The sequence below is a fragment of the Centropristis striata genome, chromosome 7 (assembly GCF_030273125.1).
Source record: "Centropristis striata isolate RG_2023a ecotype Rhode Island chromosome 7, C.striata_1.0, whole genome shotgun sequence".
Lineage (NCBI taxonomy): Eukaryota > Metazoa > Chordata > Actinopteri > Perciformes > Serranidae > Centropristis > Centropristis striata.
Window position 1 is genome coordinate 19,125,388 of NC_081523.1, and position 17,405 is coordinate 19,142,792.

Sequence of the window (17,405 nt, forward strand, 5' to 3'; positions counted from 1 at the left end):
AGTAAACTAGAAATGTCTGGAAATACATTTCCAACAAAGCAGACCGAGTATATTTGAACTGATTTCACACCAAACACTAATAACAGTGCTGAGCTACAAGAAAAAAAAAAGTCTGTGGCTGTCCAATTTCTCCTGGAACTCCCAGTATGAATGAGTCATACGTACGTCAGCAGAGCCGTGCAAGGTGCAAGCTGACTGCTGCTGAAGGCACAAAGAGAAGATCTCCTCACTAACAGGTTTATATATGCCATTTTAATTGGCACCAAAAAATATTTCATCACTTATTCATTCTCAAATTCGTTTACAGGGACAGTCATGCCTAAAGGGAAAGCTAAACACAAACTTCAAATGTACATTTTAGATTTTTTTCAGTTACATTTAGGGAGATAAGGCCCAAATCTTCTCTATCGATACAAGTCATATCATATCTCGATGATTTGTATCACGATAAAGCATGCTTTATGGAATTCCATTAAATAGGTTTGTCTACTCCAGCTGAATTTAATACTTGACAAATATAAAGTAGTGAGTATTTACTCATTTAATTACAATCCTGGTTTTGAAAAGTCCCAGTTTGAGCGTTAGATATCTTGTCTTTGTACTGTCTCAACTTGAGTGTGGTTTTTATTCAGAATTTTCAGAATTCATTATTTTCTAGTCAGAAAAAATAAATTCATATATATACATATGTCAGATTTTCAGAAGTTTTGTGTGTCATGACATCATATTATATTATTTTATCCTGTGGTTTTATGAAGTTTGTTCATTTAAGAATGAGATTATAAAGTTGGTAAGGATTTGACTGCCTGCCAGAAATACTGATTAACATCTACCCAAAACGGGCCAAAAAACTTTATTTAATCTTTGAAATATAAAAAAAAAAGACAGAAAAGGAACGGTTAGAGACGTGCTGCAATCAAAATATCATAAGACTCACGTTCTCTCCAGGCCAGCGGCCTTGGCAGAGTCATTCTCTAGGCTGGAAATATAAGTGCTCTTTGACCTGAGAGGCAAGTGACACTGCAGTTAGGCGGATGCCATAAAGCAGTAATCTGTGCTGTGCTGCATCACCATGGTAACATGCGTGCCAATGAGTACTGTGGATGGCAGGGTGCGCCTTTCATGGCACCGCTACACCCATCTGACTCACTCACACACAAACACACGCTGTCATTATTACAAAACCTGATTGCAAAACATCATTAGCAGTATGCCAGACTACGCCAGTGCCAAACTAGCCGTCATGTTGATCCTAAACCCACAGACAGGTCGCAGATTACTCTGAAAGCATAGCGAGTCAGGGGAAAACACTGACAGCTCGATTCCTCTCCACTCCGTTTTTTTCCTTTATTTGGTTTCTCTAATCCATCTTTCCCCTTTTCCTTTCCCTCTTCACTCTCCTTCTGTTGTAATAGCTCCTTTTTCTCTCCTTTAACCTCTCCTCTCTGATCTAGTCCTCTGAAATCTCAGTCTCTCAGCCAGCTGGCATCAGGACACAAACCTTCCTCCACCATGGCACCGTGTCAGGCCTGAGAGAGCGAGAGAACCAAAGACAGAGGGAGGGAGATGAGTACGCTGAAAGCTACAGTGATAAAAGGAGGTAGGAGAGGGAGGCCGAGGAGGAGAAGGAGAGGACCTGACAGGTAAGGACAGCAGGTGGACAAAACAAGCTGAGTGGACCAAAAGAAAGTAGAGAAAGGAAAGAGAATTGAAAAAATAACAAGGAGATAGAGGACAAGATAAGTGGATAAGAGAAGGTGACAGGCAATGTCTTATCTTTTCTTTCCTGTTACGCTCACTATTTCTTTTCTCTTCTTCCCATTAGATCCTCTTTTTATAATCACACTGATACATCACTATCATTCCTCAGCAGTCAGCATGCATTCACATGTCATTCAACATCTCACACACACACACACACACACACACACAGAGAGAGAGAGAGAGAGAGAGAGAGAGAGAGAGCTGCTGGCTGAAATCCCTGAATCCCCCAAAAGTCAATATTTTTCAAAACTGACATAAATGGGATATTTTAAGTTTCGCTGTAATGGATCTGGGGAGTTTCATCTTGTTTTTCTCAGGATCAAGTCCCAGCCTGCTTGATAAAGTGACCCACTTCATCAAACAGGCAGACATCAACAAGTAAAGTTTGTGTGAGATACAAAAATGAAAAACTATTCCTGGAGTATGACGTTTTCACATGTCAAGAAGGAGACATTTCCACAAACTGTGCTTGAACCCTATTCGGAGCAATCTACCTTAGCACACTATGCACATAAACCTTAACAAGACATCAGTAACGAGCAACTCGCCGTGTATATTTTGATGAAGGTTCAGGCTTCATTAATAATGCAGCCAGGGTTTGATGACCTGCCGCACTGATGAGAGGAGCACTGACAGGACAAGAGTAACGGTTCACCTGAGGTCAGACTCTTGTTTGAAGGACCCGTTCACCCAAATCACACACAAAAAAACATATATTTAAGTTGACTGAGATGCTTTGCAAGCCAATATTTAGTATTGAATAAGGCATTTATAACCTTGGTGAAGAAGAATCCATATCAAAGTACTTTACGCAAAATAAAATTTCATGGCTATAATATGTTGACACCACTGAGGCATAATTCTGGTTTCTGCCCGTTGGTTTAGAGTTTGCATCTATAACACAACCTGGTACCACTGGTTATTGGTTCCAGTTAATTTGCCACACAGCAGGTTCATTGCAGAGTGAAAGACTTTAATTTTCTGTATCCAAGTATCAAGTTTGTATCCATCACCAAATAAGGCAGCAATGGTGAATGAGTCTGTGGCCCACTGATACAAGACCTTGCATTTACAGCAGTAGGTCTATCTAAAAACTGCGGCGCACACCCACTAGCAGCTGATACGGCAAGCAGGAGCTAACACAACAGCCTCGTCCTTCAACAAACTTGTGTGTGAACGGTCATGATGCCCGAGTGATGGCTACAGGCGCTTTTTTTTTTTTTTTTTTTTTTTAAATCGTGAAATTGCCACCAAAGACACAAAACAGAGACCTTTGAAACTTGAACTTACTAACTTTCTCAAAAAGCTACATGCTTGGAATAGATAATCTAGGATTTCCCTGAATTTGGTTGAACTACTTACTGGCTAGTTCTTCTTTCTGTCTACAAGGATTTGTCATTTCTGAACATATTTTACAGAAGTATGGTGGTTACAAAAGAAACGTATTGTGTTGAAATCTCTACATTTTTTAAAATAAAATTCTTCAGCTACATCCTTTACTAACTAGCTTCCTCTTAAAAATGGAGCAGGGCGGAAACAGAAATCTGAAAAGAAAAAAAAGGGCAAAATCAGCAGTATGTTGTTTGATTTGTGCAACATTTTCTGCGACATGCAGGGCGAAGTTTAACCTCCATTTAAAAGCCGTTAGCCTCTTTGTATTTCAAGGAAAATTATATTCATATATGTTTAATCTCCCGACTCTAAATCTATCCATCAAACCTGAAGTTTCTGGGTTAAAAGTAGGAGAATAGGGGTCATTTATCATAATTTATTTTTCAGTTCAGCATGAAGTGTCACAAAAACTGAGATTTTCCTGCAAAGTAATAGTTCCTGTCCTCATATACACTTTGTCCTTGCAATAACCCATTCTTGTGCAGGTCTTGTCTGCAGCAACAAAGATAAGAAAACAGAGTCAAACTGAGTTGATGTTTAAAGTGTATTCCACAACCTCTGCAGGCTTGTGTATCAAATACAGCAGGGATCTGATGGTGAGGTGATGAAGTTTCTTGCAAAGTGGAAATTGTAATTATAGTGTAATGGCATACTACATTCAAAATAACACAATTATTCAGCCAATAAACTCACGTTAAGAAATCAGCAAATGGTCAAAGTTTTCAAATTATTTTAAGACATGCTTGTCTAAAATATAGCTGCAGGGCAAAACAATGGTCAACTATTTTGATGGGGAAAATAATCCCTCCTTTTCTCTGTTTTATATCATATAAAACTAAATATCTTTGGGTTTCAGACAGACATAAGACATTTAAAGACATAACCTTGAGTTTGAGAAACTGGGATGGACATTTTTTCACCATTGTCTGACATTTTATAGACCAAACAATGAATGGATTTATCTAGGATCTAATCATAGATTACACAAAAAAAATAATAATGAAAATAATTGTTGTGCCATCTAAATACACACTCTTTTAACTGTTTTGGCTCTAATCCTGTCATTTACAACAAAAAGGTAAAACGCTCTTACCTTGGGCTCCATGGAGATGAAACTATGTCGACCACGACTGGATAAAGTTGACCTCTTGATGGTCCGGCTATGGAAGAAGTGATAGTGGTCTTTGAGGTCCCCAATCTGCAAAACACAAAGACATACTTAAAAACGTATTTATTAATTCCATAACCTTTTCTACATAACCCTAACTCAGTATTTTCCCCCACAACAGTGTCAATGTGAGTTACATTTAGAGATGTTCCTTCTCTTAAAGAAGTAAAGTTACATTTCTTATGCTGGTGTCTGTTTTTTTACTGTTCTGTTGAGGAGAAACAGAGGGGGAATATGGGCTGAAAGGTGAGACAGAAAGAGCATACAAGTCAAACAAAAACGGACAAAGAGACACAGAAAGACCGAAAGCGTCAGACTGGAAGTCAGACAGATGTACAAACAGACAAAGACTTTGAGCGACAGAGAGAGGAGGAGGACAGGCGATCCACAGACAGACAATGACAGGCAGACGGCAAGCTGCTGGACGGTGATTAGTTTTAATAATTGATAAAGACCACACAATCCCTCAGATGATCAAACTGTCATGGCTGCCAAGGGTCCTGTGGTGTGTCACTGATCCATGGCTGAGCTCCACCGCCACAGAACCCATTAGATCAGCTTTCAGCTCAATGCCCATGCACACACACCCATTCTCCAACTTCCACACTGATAAATGAGAAACAAGAAAGTGCCAGCGGGCCCTGCTGAATCACCTTTCAGCAAATACCAAACATTAGCCAAACATGCAGTGCTCATCAGATGTCTTGGGTAATCAGATTTAAAAGCAGTCTACATACTAACAAAGTGTGCTTCCATAATAGGCGGCTACCACTTTGGATGCTTCTCATATTGTAAACAGGTCTCAACATATCGTGCTTCCACTGCCTATTTAATCTACCCAACATCTGCACTGCCATTAGCAGGCCACCCTTCCCTGTAGGAGTGTCTGTAAATGGGGAGCTTCTGGAAAAGCTCTATACACACAGAATTAGAAAAACCCTAAAGCTCAGATATAAACTTCTGCTGCACTGCTCTTTTTAAAGCCATCTACAGTCTGTCTTTTGCAGAAATCACCCGTGCATTTCCAATTAAAGTGACATTTTGAAATTCACAACCCTTATCATAGCTTCAACACGTCTTCAGGTTTTACCACAGATCACTTTCAATGTGCAGTTTCTTTAACTATTCGCTTGAGTTGTTACTGTTACAGTTATGGCAACGTGTGCTCAAATGCACATGCAGAGGTTATAAAGTCAACTGAACTTCCATTCTGATGCAATATCCCACATAGTGAATGACCCCTGGTTACTGGGAACTATGTCGTTATAAATTTGTGAAGCATAACCCCTTGCTCTTCAGTGATTCATGATGTCTTGCATCACAGGCATTTCCACAGGATGCTTTAACGTTTCCACGTCACTTCATACAGAAACCTGCCAGGAATTGTCAAGACTTGAAAAGACTTTTCCCGTAGAAATGTTTCGGAGGGTGTCATACGTGGGTCAGACTGCCAAGCTACAAGTTCATGTTCTGCCTGAATAAATGTGCTTCAGATTAATACTTGATGTCCATGTGAAACAAAAGGACATCACACAAGAAGTTTGCAATTGCAAAATAAACCTCATTTGTCTACAGAATTGTGTATGGAATTATAAAATATGCATTTTCTAACTTCTTGCTACATGGAGTGACATCAAGGATAATACTGATACAATATTTATTTCACTTCACCTTTTCTTTGAATACAAATGTGGATAGATAGAGGTGAGCTAACATGAAGATTTTCTTTATTCTGTTCAACAATGTTTAGGTGTGTCTTTTTTTTCCCTATCGCCCTGAGCCCATAACCTTTACCCAAACTGGCCCAGAATAAGAATTAAACTCCTCGACTCAGGCTTACAGCCAGGACACACTGTCTGTGTGAGCTGCACATGTGCATCGTGGAACCTCTTGGTTTTTTTATTTCAGCTCCTGTGTTAGAGGTTTGAGCAGCAACACAGCCCTCCAGAGCGGTGCGGCTCAGGTTCGGCTTGGCTCATGAAGAGATACAGGGTCATGCCTATATTTTCTATGTGATCTAACATTTTGTTTTGACAGTCAAATTAACATCATAACAAAAGCAAAATATTTTTAATGCAACATTGGCTGTTGCTGTTTCAAAATAAAAGCCCTGTGGAGTTTTCATAGACAGAACCCTTTATTTGTTAACACAAGACTTTTATTCTGAAATATTTTCAGGACCAATGGTTTGCATGGCTCCGGAGTATTGACTTTTAATTGTGGAAATACGATGGTAGAAACGATATGATACATTGTTTATGGCCATTATCGAAGGCAAACTATCAACAATGTAGACTGCAGGCAGCGCCGCAGCAGCAGCAGAAACGATGTCTGTGTGGACACTGTTCCGGTGTGAGGCAGCGCTCACACACTGCTCACGCAGGTTGCATCTCCTAAGCCTCAATCAATAAAAAACACAATGTTTCGAAGAGTGCAGGCCTCTGCCAAGGTCAATGCTGCATTCAAATGCTCCATGCCATGTAAAGAAAAGTACAAATCAACCCACACCACACACTGGATGATGAGCATGAGTGAGGTATTTCTCCCAAAACAACACCCTATTGGCCAGATGCCTTTTATGAACTGATGCATCAGTATAACCCGCCTAAATAATCTCATAACTTGTTATTGATGCCTCCTGTCCACGTCTGGCTACAGATCAACACCCTGCCTCTCAGCTGCTCCAACTCCCCTCCAATCTCTTCAAAACACCAACAGATATCCACGTCTAGGGTCTTGTCAGCTGATTTAGACTCAATTTGGGCCACTGTCTTAGTCTGGGAAGGGGGCTCCATGGTTAAGAGGATTACCCAGAATTCCCCAACGAGGTGCTCTCTCACTCCATGCCAACTCTTTTCATCCATCCGTCCATCTATCGTCCCTTCTTTCGCTCCCTCCTCCCTTCATCTCCCAGTGTGTGGTTATCTTTGTCTGTTCTCCTCTTTCCACCCCTGTCAAGAAGACTATATTGTCCCTCTTTCACATGTTTTCCCTACCCATCCCCCTATTTTCTCTCTTTAAATACTCCCCTTCACAACATCAAACCTCTTCTCATTTAACAGTCATATCCCCAAATCATTTATCACAAATGGTCTGATCCCAATGACTATTCAAAGCGAGTTTAATTAAATTGAAAATGCTTGTAATGCATCTCTTTGCAACTACAGTAGCCCCAAACTGTAAAAAAGAAACAAAACAAAAAAACTTAATGGCAACACCTCTCTTGATAAAAGTAATTTCATTATCCTCATCAGCAGTGCTGCACTGATTTAAGAGGGAGGGGGTTGATGATGGGGATGTCAAAGTTCACATTAGGAAACCAGAGTGTGCTGTTATCTCTCCCATGGGAGCGGCTTTCAGCTGACCCCAAAACCAGGAAGTGAAGTAAAACTCTTGTCTATGAGGTGTCAAAGTCCAATGAACGCTCCATATTGAGATGGAAATTAGGGCGAATGGTGGGGGTTGGGGGCGACACTGCACTCCACAGGGGAATTCCTATGGGGGGCTGGTATGGAAAGGGGGGGGGGGGGGGACTCCACACATTAGTTCCCGTCAAAGAGAGGGGATAAACGAGGCCATTAAGGCCTGCTCTCTGGGGAGTATAGTGGGTGGGCAGGCTGGATAAGGCGAGGAGGAAGGGGGGGGTTCAATAGCTGTTGACTAGGCTACCCCACAACAACCTGTCAGAATGCCCCCCTCCGTTCCACGCTGTCTTCACGTCGAGCGCTGGCAAGTGCAGGCTTGAACTACCCATGTATTTTGGTCACGATACTCTGAAGTATGTGTGGGGTCCATGTTTGTGTGGCGTATTTCTCTTGCCCACAAAAGGAAACAGGATTCCTCTTTAAACTTTGTCAAAACACATTTTTAAGTGGCCAATTAAACGCCTACTGCGGGACCTGTGCAGACTTCTGTTGATTAATAATATGACATAATGTGAAGAGAGACAGACCTCACGCAAGTGTTTCCCTTCCCTGTGTATATATAGGGGTTTTTGTTTTTTTTACAGCTGTGGTTGGTATTTATTTTTAGACTTTACTAAGCACTGGCCCCTACAATTGACCTGAAGTGTCAGCTCTAATGAAAATGACAGGGTCTTACACTGTAGATGCATGCATATGCTTGCTGATTTAAAAAATGCAAGCTTTAAATAAGATTTTTCTAGCATCAAATGACATGCTTATTTAACATTTCCCTCATAACGGGGCTTCATCGTCACTCAAAAAAACCAACAACTTCACTCTGTCAATTTATGAATATTGGCAAAAAAGAGTAGGAGCATCTGCTAAAGTGTAAGCAGAGCTCAAGAGTGATTTCTAGGAGTGGATCCAGTGGGCCCAGATATGGGCTGAGTGTTGATTACACTCGGTAAGATGTGCAAAACTCAGATCTCCATCTCAGCATTGTAACGTATGTAATATGAAACATTGCCAAGTTTTTAAATTAAAAAGTTAATACTGCTAAGTTAAGCATAAGCAGTCAGAGGAATTATTGAGTCAGACAGTCCTGTGTGTGTGTGTGTACAAATAAAATCAGCGTTTTAAAAGGACCAACATGAGAATCTGTTTGACTGTGGACGTTTGATGTCACTTCCAAGACCACAAACCAAACAGCACTACCTATCTCACTTGTGTGTCAAAGAGACCAAAGCACATGAGAGTGCAGTGGTTGTGAGGCTGATAGCGAGCTCCCTGTGGCTGAACATGAACACAGCGAGGAGGCACCTGTTGTACCATCCTGCTCTTTTGGTCCTCTTTATTTGTTTCCTGCAGCTTCTCTCTTCCTTGTCTGAGAGACAGAGAGCCAAAGAGAGAGGGACTGAGGAGGAGAATCACAGAGAAGGTTCATGGCTCAGGTTTGGACTTCAGACCATTGAGGTTTGACTTTGAGTCGTTTGTCTGCTGTTAAAGGAATAATTACCGCCGTGGCATGCCCGACTTTAAAGAGTTGTCAAAAACAAGAAACGAGGAAGACACACAAAAAGAGGCAACTTTTGATGGAGCAATAGGCGACCTACCTGTCCCATGTTCCTATAGCCATATTTATCCGCTATCCACTCGGCCACATCGGGTCCACCGGCTATCCTGACTGCCCAGTGGTTGGTGTAAATCCGAGCATTGCACGGCGGGGACGCAAAGCTGAGACAGAGCACCAGGACGCACAGCAAGCTTCTTCTCCAAGCGGCGTTGCGGACCATCTTCCCCCACTTTTAACCCGACTCTTGTCCTCCTCCTCCTCCTCAGCCGACCAGGCAAAAACCAAACTTCTCTTCTCGCCGAGCAAGACTTTCATAGAAACACAACTATCCGGTCAAAAACACTTGAAGAGAGAGAAAGAGAGGGAGAGAGGGGGGGAAGGAATGGAGCCCCGAGGAGGAAAAAATATACCTTATCCTCAAACCTCTGCTTTCCACATGGGAGAGTTGGAAGTTTGCGTTTCGTGTGCCCTCTCTCTGTTCCTCTCTCTCTCTCTTTTTCCACGGTGGAGGAGGAGGAAGTGTACGTGTCTGCGCGCCGTGCGTCTTTGTGCGCGAGTTCGTGTACGCTTGTGTGCGCGCGGAGCTCCTCAAAGCTGATTTCTCTTCTCCACGAACAACTCGGATGTTGGTCGTTCAGCTCATCGGGCTTTCATGTGGCGAAATGGCTACAGCGCCTCCCCACAAACAACTAGCTGACACTCTGGAGAGTAGAAACAACTAAAGCCGCGGGGTTTCCCTGCCGAGCTCCGCTGGGTCTTAAAGACACTCTATTTGGATCCACCGCTGACCGCCCGTCCATCAGGCACAGCGCAGATGGGTCAAACTGGGGTCCAGGGAGCCACATGAGGGCCAGCTTCAAGGGCTTTCTCCAGGAGAATAAAATTAATAATAATACTTAATACTAAACTGTCTGGAAGTTATCCTATTAAGACTACATTCAATAATTTTGATTATCACATTGCTCTATTTAACGTACAAAAGAAACAACTGGTATATTCTGCCCTTTCTGTGGCGACCTTAATAGGAAGACAACTGACATTAAAATGTATATGTTTTAATCGGAAAATTAGAGCATGTACTATAGAGTAACCATAACCCTGACCCCTTGTTAACCCCATAATCCCCAAACAAACCCCACCCCTCCTAAAACTAAAGCCCAACCTTGTCTGTGCCACTAACACTGTCAGCCAAAATACTGTCTATTTATACAAACAAATATGTCAGCCACGACCCCTGACTCCAATCTCAACACAGTCCTAAACATTCAGAAGTTTGTGTTTGAGTCATGCCCCCTGATACCTGGTATAAACCTTGAACATAAACCAGGCCTGACCATAACCCTGACCTCATAATCCCACATATCAAATAGAAATAAAGAAAGTACAAGAGCCAGAACAGAATCATGTTGAAAATTAATATTTATTTGTTTTGGCCCACTATTAATCTGATTTAATACTTTCTAAAGCATTATGTAAAAGCACAATTTATTTATCAAACATGTTGAGATGATTAAACATTTGGTTTGACACAATAGAATATGCTGCACTTTTAATAATGTGTACAGTTTGTGATAAAAAATATATTAAAACTTATTTTTTGACAATCCAATTGGTCTATTTATTGTTTTCATGCCTCTTTTTCTTAGTAGCTTACACAAGACTTCATATAAAGAGTTCATTTGTAAAAGCAGGTGTGTCAGTTTTGATTTTTTTCCTAAATCTTTTTTTGTGCAATCCAGCTAATTAGTTTAGCTTTGTTTTTATCTGCTTTTGCAAACTTCTCATATTTTTTACTGACTCAGCAGAGTTGTGTGCATGTTTTTCACTGAGTGAATGAGAGGTTTATATGTTTGCTAGTGTGTTTTAAAAGCTGATACATACTGCGGCACATGAATGGCAGTGGTGTTTTTTTCCTCTTAAATTTCCCTTTAACATATCCACCAGTTAACAAGTGGATGCATTACATTTTGGATTCTGCTCCCCCGTCCTACACCTTGAAATCTGCTGTTGAATGCAAGCTTTGTCAGTCTACTGGGCAATATTGACATAGACATACCAATGTAAAGTTGGGTAAACCATGACCTCCACCTCTGTCATCATCCAATGGGAATCAGCCACAGACATGAAAAAAACTCCTGTCTTTTTTTCACCTAAAACACCAGACCCTCTTTAAACTGAATCCATTTGATGATTCTTCTTGTGACTGTCTTGATTTGGCGTTGATAGTGTGAACTGCTTAAAATACATCTTGCAGCAAGGACATGAGCTGAACTCCCATGTGCTTAACACGCTCGTACTGTAACCAGCCTCACAGATAACCTCACTGTATGCCGGGGTTACTCGTCCACCACCGACATGCAGGCCTACTGCCCTTCATACCAGCCTTACTGCATATTCCCCCTCAATCAGTGAAGCTCTAGAAGCATGCCCCTCATCGCTGCACAGGTCACAGCTGACTAAACGCTGTCATTATGGAATGTGCCTGGTATTATCTGCAGTTGAGCCTCTCATTCAAGGCCTTTGTTGATTGATGGGTTTTTGTTTTGCAGCAGTTTCCCGGGGATGTCTCTGTGCACAGCGAAAACTCTGTTCTGCATGGGACACAAGTGAAAATCAGCATAATTGCACTAATTGCAGCCAATTTCTCGCTGAATGGACCCCGCTGTCACATCTCACAACAAGCGGGGGGACAAGAACATCTCATGGTCCCCCAGATGGAGATGAAAGGAAGTAAAGACGGGAAAAAAACACCCAGTGATCGTCCTCCATTCAGCCGGATGGAGGGGCTTGTAATTTAAAGGAAAAAAAGGAGAGGAGAAAAAACACAGCAGAAATTGATTTGAGTATCCAAATCAAGTACCCAGGTCACGAGGCCACCTTGAGAACCAGGGCCCCCGATTTCCATTCAGGTTTAAAATGTCGCGATATCCTGTGTGACAGCATCACAGCTCCCCGGAGTTTCTCCAGGGAGTGAACCGAGTGAACCCCAACAAAACGTCTTTGTCAACATCTGAGAGTGGATCGGTCATGAGTGTCAACAAACACTCTGAGGGGCATTCCTGCGTGCATTCCTGTGCCTCTTCAATGAAATAACAGAGCGCATCGCGTGTTTAGGCCAAACACAACTTTTAAAAAAACTCCACACAACCCCCATGATACAACACAATGGAAGGCTCCAATAGGAAACTGCAGCCAACGAGCTTTATTCACCAAGGACACAGCTAATTTGTTCATTCAGTATCAAGCCCAACATTTCTAGGAGAGAACCTCCCACATGATTTTCTGGTCCCATCAAGACAGAGGAGTTATCAAACATGCGTGCCCCTCTTGCGATTCCCCATCCACCTCTGCTCCTCCACATTTATCCTTCATGGCTTTTTCTTCCCTGTTCTTTCATTTACTTCCAGATGTTCTCCTTTTTTTGCTTGAATATGGATCCATTCTTCCGGATTTTTGTCTTTGGTTCAAGTTTTTCTTATCTCCGTGACCTACACTCCTCTGTTTGTCCTTCCTGTACCTTATTTTTCCTGCAGTTATTTCCTAGGGCTCATTGCTCTCTCTGACCCCCCCTTATCTGTATCTCTCACTGGGTGGGCTTCCTGGGAGTTAAGGTTGACCTTTCAACTTCACTTTGACATTTGACCTTGTAGCTGTAGGCTCCTGCACTTAAGCCACAATAGCACCTGCCACTCACCGACTTCCCATCTTCTCTCCTCAGCATCTCACCCTCCAATCACCACCGTTTCTTTCTCCCCTCCTTTGTCAGCCACATACCAGTCTTGTACAGGCTATTCTGTGGGCACACACACTCTATACATTTTGTCACGAGAGATGGAAGGAGGAGACAGAGCAGTATTGACAAGTAAAAGTTTGGTCTCCTGCATCCACAAGGAGTGTGAACCTCTGCGGTACTCGTTCAGTATGGTACTCATTTAAAACACAGCCAAAAAAAGTAAAATAATGTAAGAACAGACCTGTCAGGTTGGATTATCTCAAAACCAAAACACACACTTGTTTGACTGGTTTACATGACTTCTTTTAATTTATGTATCAATTTTGTTTCCTAGGTTTGTTCAATCTTTGAGTCCCAAATATGAATCACAATTGTGTATTTAATCTGAACCCAGGTCAGTGTTATGCAGTATAAATATGTAAAGATATCCTCTAAATAAGAGGATCTATTTTCCATGTACCTGTGAGCTTTGACCCACCTAGCCCGGCCCCCTGTGTCAAAAAGCACTCCTGTGTTTTGCATGGACACAGCAATTCACTACATAAGGCATAGCTATACATTGCCACCTAGTGGCGACTGATAAACTTACATATAGGAAATTGCGGTTGAATTCTGTTAAAATCTTCACATTTATGTCTATTTACCCTTTTACAGGTGGAGAAGAAATACTCTTTATATGTTCCTAAAAACATTAAGTGTATGCTCGGAGACTCATACTTCCCCATACTGTTCAAGTATTGCATTTTAAAGCAATGTAGCAACTGAAACGTTCCACAACTCTTCAACTAGAGCAATGCAGTGTATCGATATTATGTCGATAGGATATGAGACTACAAGCACCAGTGGCAGTTCTACACAGAGGCCTAGAGGGGCCACTGCCCCTGTGAAGAAGCCCTTGGCTCCTGCTGTGGCCCCTGTGTGAAATTAATAATAAAATGATAAATTTATAATGATGAACGACGGAACAATTCTTACCTATTTTTTGTTCAAACAATATCTCATTGTACACAAAAGGAACCCAGAATGTGTACATTGTATAATAGTTTAAGTGTGCAATAAAAGCTAAATATAAAGATCATTCTCACTGTGCTGCACTTTCAAAATAAAAATAAAAAGTAATTGTGCACAAAAATGAGAAATGTCATTGTCGTACAAAAATAACTGTTAATGTTGGTAAGTCGTATTGCTTCAATCAATGTAGTTCTTCCAAATATGGGACTTTTAGCTAAAATAAAGGTTTTGAAAGCTTAAATATCATTTTTGACGTTTTTTAATGTGCCCCTCTGATTAAACACTGGCCCCTCCTTGGCCCCCACAGTAAAATTGGTCTAGAACCGCCACTAACAAGCACTACAGTAAAGTAATGTAATTTTCTTAAGTTACCAGACTATTCTAGCTGTTCTATTATTTGCCTTTAACCACTTAAAAAGTGTATCAACATTAATAATCAAAACTCTCATTTTGTAAATATTTTGTGAAAGCACCAATGGTCAACCCTAAAATATAATTTCGATACTGATAATTGAGGTATTTGGTTAAAATATGGTCTTTGATTTTCTCCAAATTTTCAACTCATTAATTCTTGGTTTTAACATTGTATTATAACTTTAAACACATTTCATTGCATGACACTAAAGACACCCATCTCCATTTGAGGATCTTCAAACATCATTAAGATCAATCAAATATCAGGTAGAGAACAGTGGTGTCATTAGGAATGCATGTCATGTTCTCTAATAATGGTCTGAAAATGATGATAATAGAACTTTATTGATATTTGCAAAGGTACCAGGTAGTACAGATAGGCCTACATTGGAATTTGTTCGTGTTTCAGCCAATGTGAGTCAGTAACTTTAAATAGGATTTTTTTTACTCACTTGTCAACAGAATCTCCAGTATTTAATGTTATTTTTAATAACACAAATAAAAGTAAAACATCTCAACAAAAAATGTCAATTACATAAAATGCAAATATTCAGCAAGAACTGATTTTAGGTACACTAGAGAACAGAAGTCCTCACATGAGCAGTGTCAGATTATAAAGTTAACTTTTAAAATATAAACGATATATATAAATGATCATATTGCCACAATGTTTTGTCGGTCCGGGAGCTGTCTGATGACTGAGCTGCAAACAAACAAGGCTCTCTAGTTCCTGAACAGATTTAACACTCCCCCCTACAGCCCCCTCCCTGCTGCATTACTGCTTCTCTCAAAATAGCAAATGGGGCTGTGGAAATATAAAACAGAGGGTGATATCCCAGTTTAACTTACATACCATTGTCTTTCCACATGCATTCACATTTGTTCTGTATGACTGCATGCTTGTCCCATCTTGGTGAATGTGATCACTGAATCACTGAAGGTATTCAGCCCAATCACATCCTCCTGAGTCATCTTTTCATATTTAAACTAAAAGTTGGTGCTGTGCCAAGTCATGCGCCATAGGACAAAATAATTTGTGATATATAGTTATTTCCAAGAAAAGAATCTTACTCAGTGAGTTTTTAAAAAAATTAATAGCATCATAGAATGTGCATCTCATGGGAGAAGGAGGTGTCTTGTGATGGAGCCACCTGTGTCTCACTCAAGCTGGGTTACCATATGGCTAACTGGCTTAAAAGACTATTACAGAGAACACAGATTACAGAAAATGCTCATTTCAGTTTCAGGGAACTATTCTTTTTTTTGGAAGAAAAAAAAAGGTGGTTTGATTGCTTTCAAACAACTTTGCAAATTTACAGCAGAACCTCACCCAAGCTTATCATTTGAAACAAAACTATGTTGTAATTCAATTAATAAACTGTAGTTATACCAATGTCGTAATCACTCGTTCACAAAATACATGGAACTTCAAGGAATAAAAGGGAATTAAACTAAAAATGTGAGAATACCTTTGAAAGAATCTGACCTGAAATCAAATAAATATTTAAATACACCCATCATTTGTCTATTATGTGAAAGAACCCTCTGTGGCATTATGTTGGATAATCTGTGGGGAAAATGAGGGATTACACATACAGAAGTTGAAAGGGGTGTGTTAAAAAAAATAGCAGTGTCTGCCGTTGACTTTACAAACTGAAAACTATTTTGTACAAACTTTTTTGTTTCTAGGATTTAGCAATCCTGTCATTCACTAAACTAATATTTAGTTGTATGACCAGTTTTTTTATAACTGCTTCACATCTGTGTGGCATGGAGTCAACCAACTTGTGGCACCTTTCAGCTGTTATTCCACTCCAAGATTCTCTAACAACATCCCACAATTAATTTACATTTCTTGGTTTTGCTTCAGAAACAGCCATTTTTGTCCGGGGATTGGGCTGGCCACTCCATAACATCAATGTTGTTGGTTTGGAATAAAGATTTTGCTTGTTTTCTAGTGTGTTTGGGGTCATTGTCTTGTTGAAACGCCCATTTCAAGGGCATGTCCTCTTAAGCATAAGTCAACATGACCTCTTCAAGTATTTTGACATGTGCAAACTGATCCATGATCCCTGGTATGAGATAAATAGGCCCAACACCATAGTAGGAGAAACATGCCCATATCATGATGCTTCACTGTCTTCACTGTGTACTGTGGCTTGAATTCAGAGTTTGGGGCTCGTCTCACAAACTGTCTGCGGCCCTTGGACCCAAAAAGAACAATTTTACTCTCATCAGTCCACAAAATGTTCCTCCATTTCTCTTTAGGCCAGTTGATGTGTTCTTTGGCACATTGTAACCTCTTCTGCACATGCCTTTTTTTTAACAGAGGGACTTTGCGGGGGATTCTTGTAAATAGATTAGCTTCACACAGACGTCTTCTAACTGTCACAGCACTTACAGGTAACTCCAGACTGTCTTTGATCATCCTGGAGCTGATCATTGGCTGAGCCTTTGCCATTCTGGTTATTCTTCCATCCATTTTGATGGTTGTCTTCTGTTCTCTGCCACATGTCTCTGGTTTTGCTCTCCATTTTAAAGCATTGGAGATCATTTTAGCTGAACAGCCTATAATTGTTTGCACCTCTTTATAAGTTTTCCCCTCTCCAATCAACTTTTTAATCAAAGTACGCTGTTCTTCTGAACAACCCATTTTCCTCAGGCTTTCAAAGAGAAATGCATGTTCAACAAGTGCTGGCTTCATCCTTAAATAGAGGCCACCTGATTCACAAAATTGATGACCTCACTGATTGAATGCCACACTGCTATTTTTTTGAACACACCTCTTTCAACTAATTGCCCAATTGCACAGCCTTAAGAGCGTGCATATCACGAATGCTGGGTCTTGTTGGTTTTCTGAGAATCTACTGCACCTACTGGTACCTTGTTTGCCATGTAGCAATAAAAGATATACTAAAAACCTGGATTAATCTGGTTAGTCACATT

General features: G+C 40.7%; 1 protein-coding gene across 3 annotated transcripts in view; it reads right to left on the reverse strand.

Annotated features, from left to right (window-relative positions):
• The window catches only part of pcsk5b (proprotein convertase subtilisin/kexin type 5b), a 91,498-nt gene extending 81,348 nt beyond the window's left edge, over positions 1–10,150 (reverse strand). Inside the window, exons 1-2 of one of the 3 annotated variants that reach the window (XM_059336993.1) lie at positions 9,342–10,150; positions 4,250–4,354 (exon numbers count right to left, since the gene is read on the reverse strand). In XM_059336993.1, coding sequence (XP_059192976.1) covers positions 4,250–4,354; positions 9,342–9,521 — 285 coding nt within the window. In that variant the 5' untranslated portion in view covers positions 9,522–10,150. The remainder of the gene's footprint in view (positions 1–4,249; positions 4,355–9,341) is intronic. The other 2 variants (XM_059336992.1, XM_059336991.1) reach the window with 2 other exon arrangements.
• Positions 10,151–17,405: the final 7,255 nt, after the last annotated feature.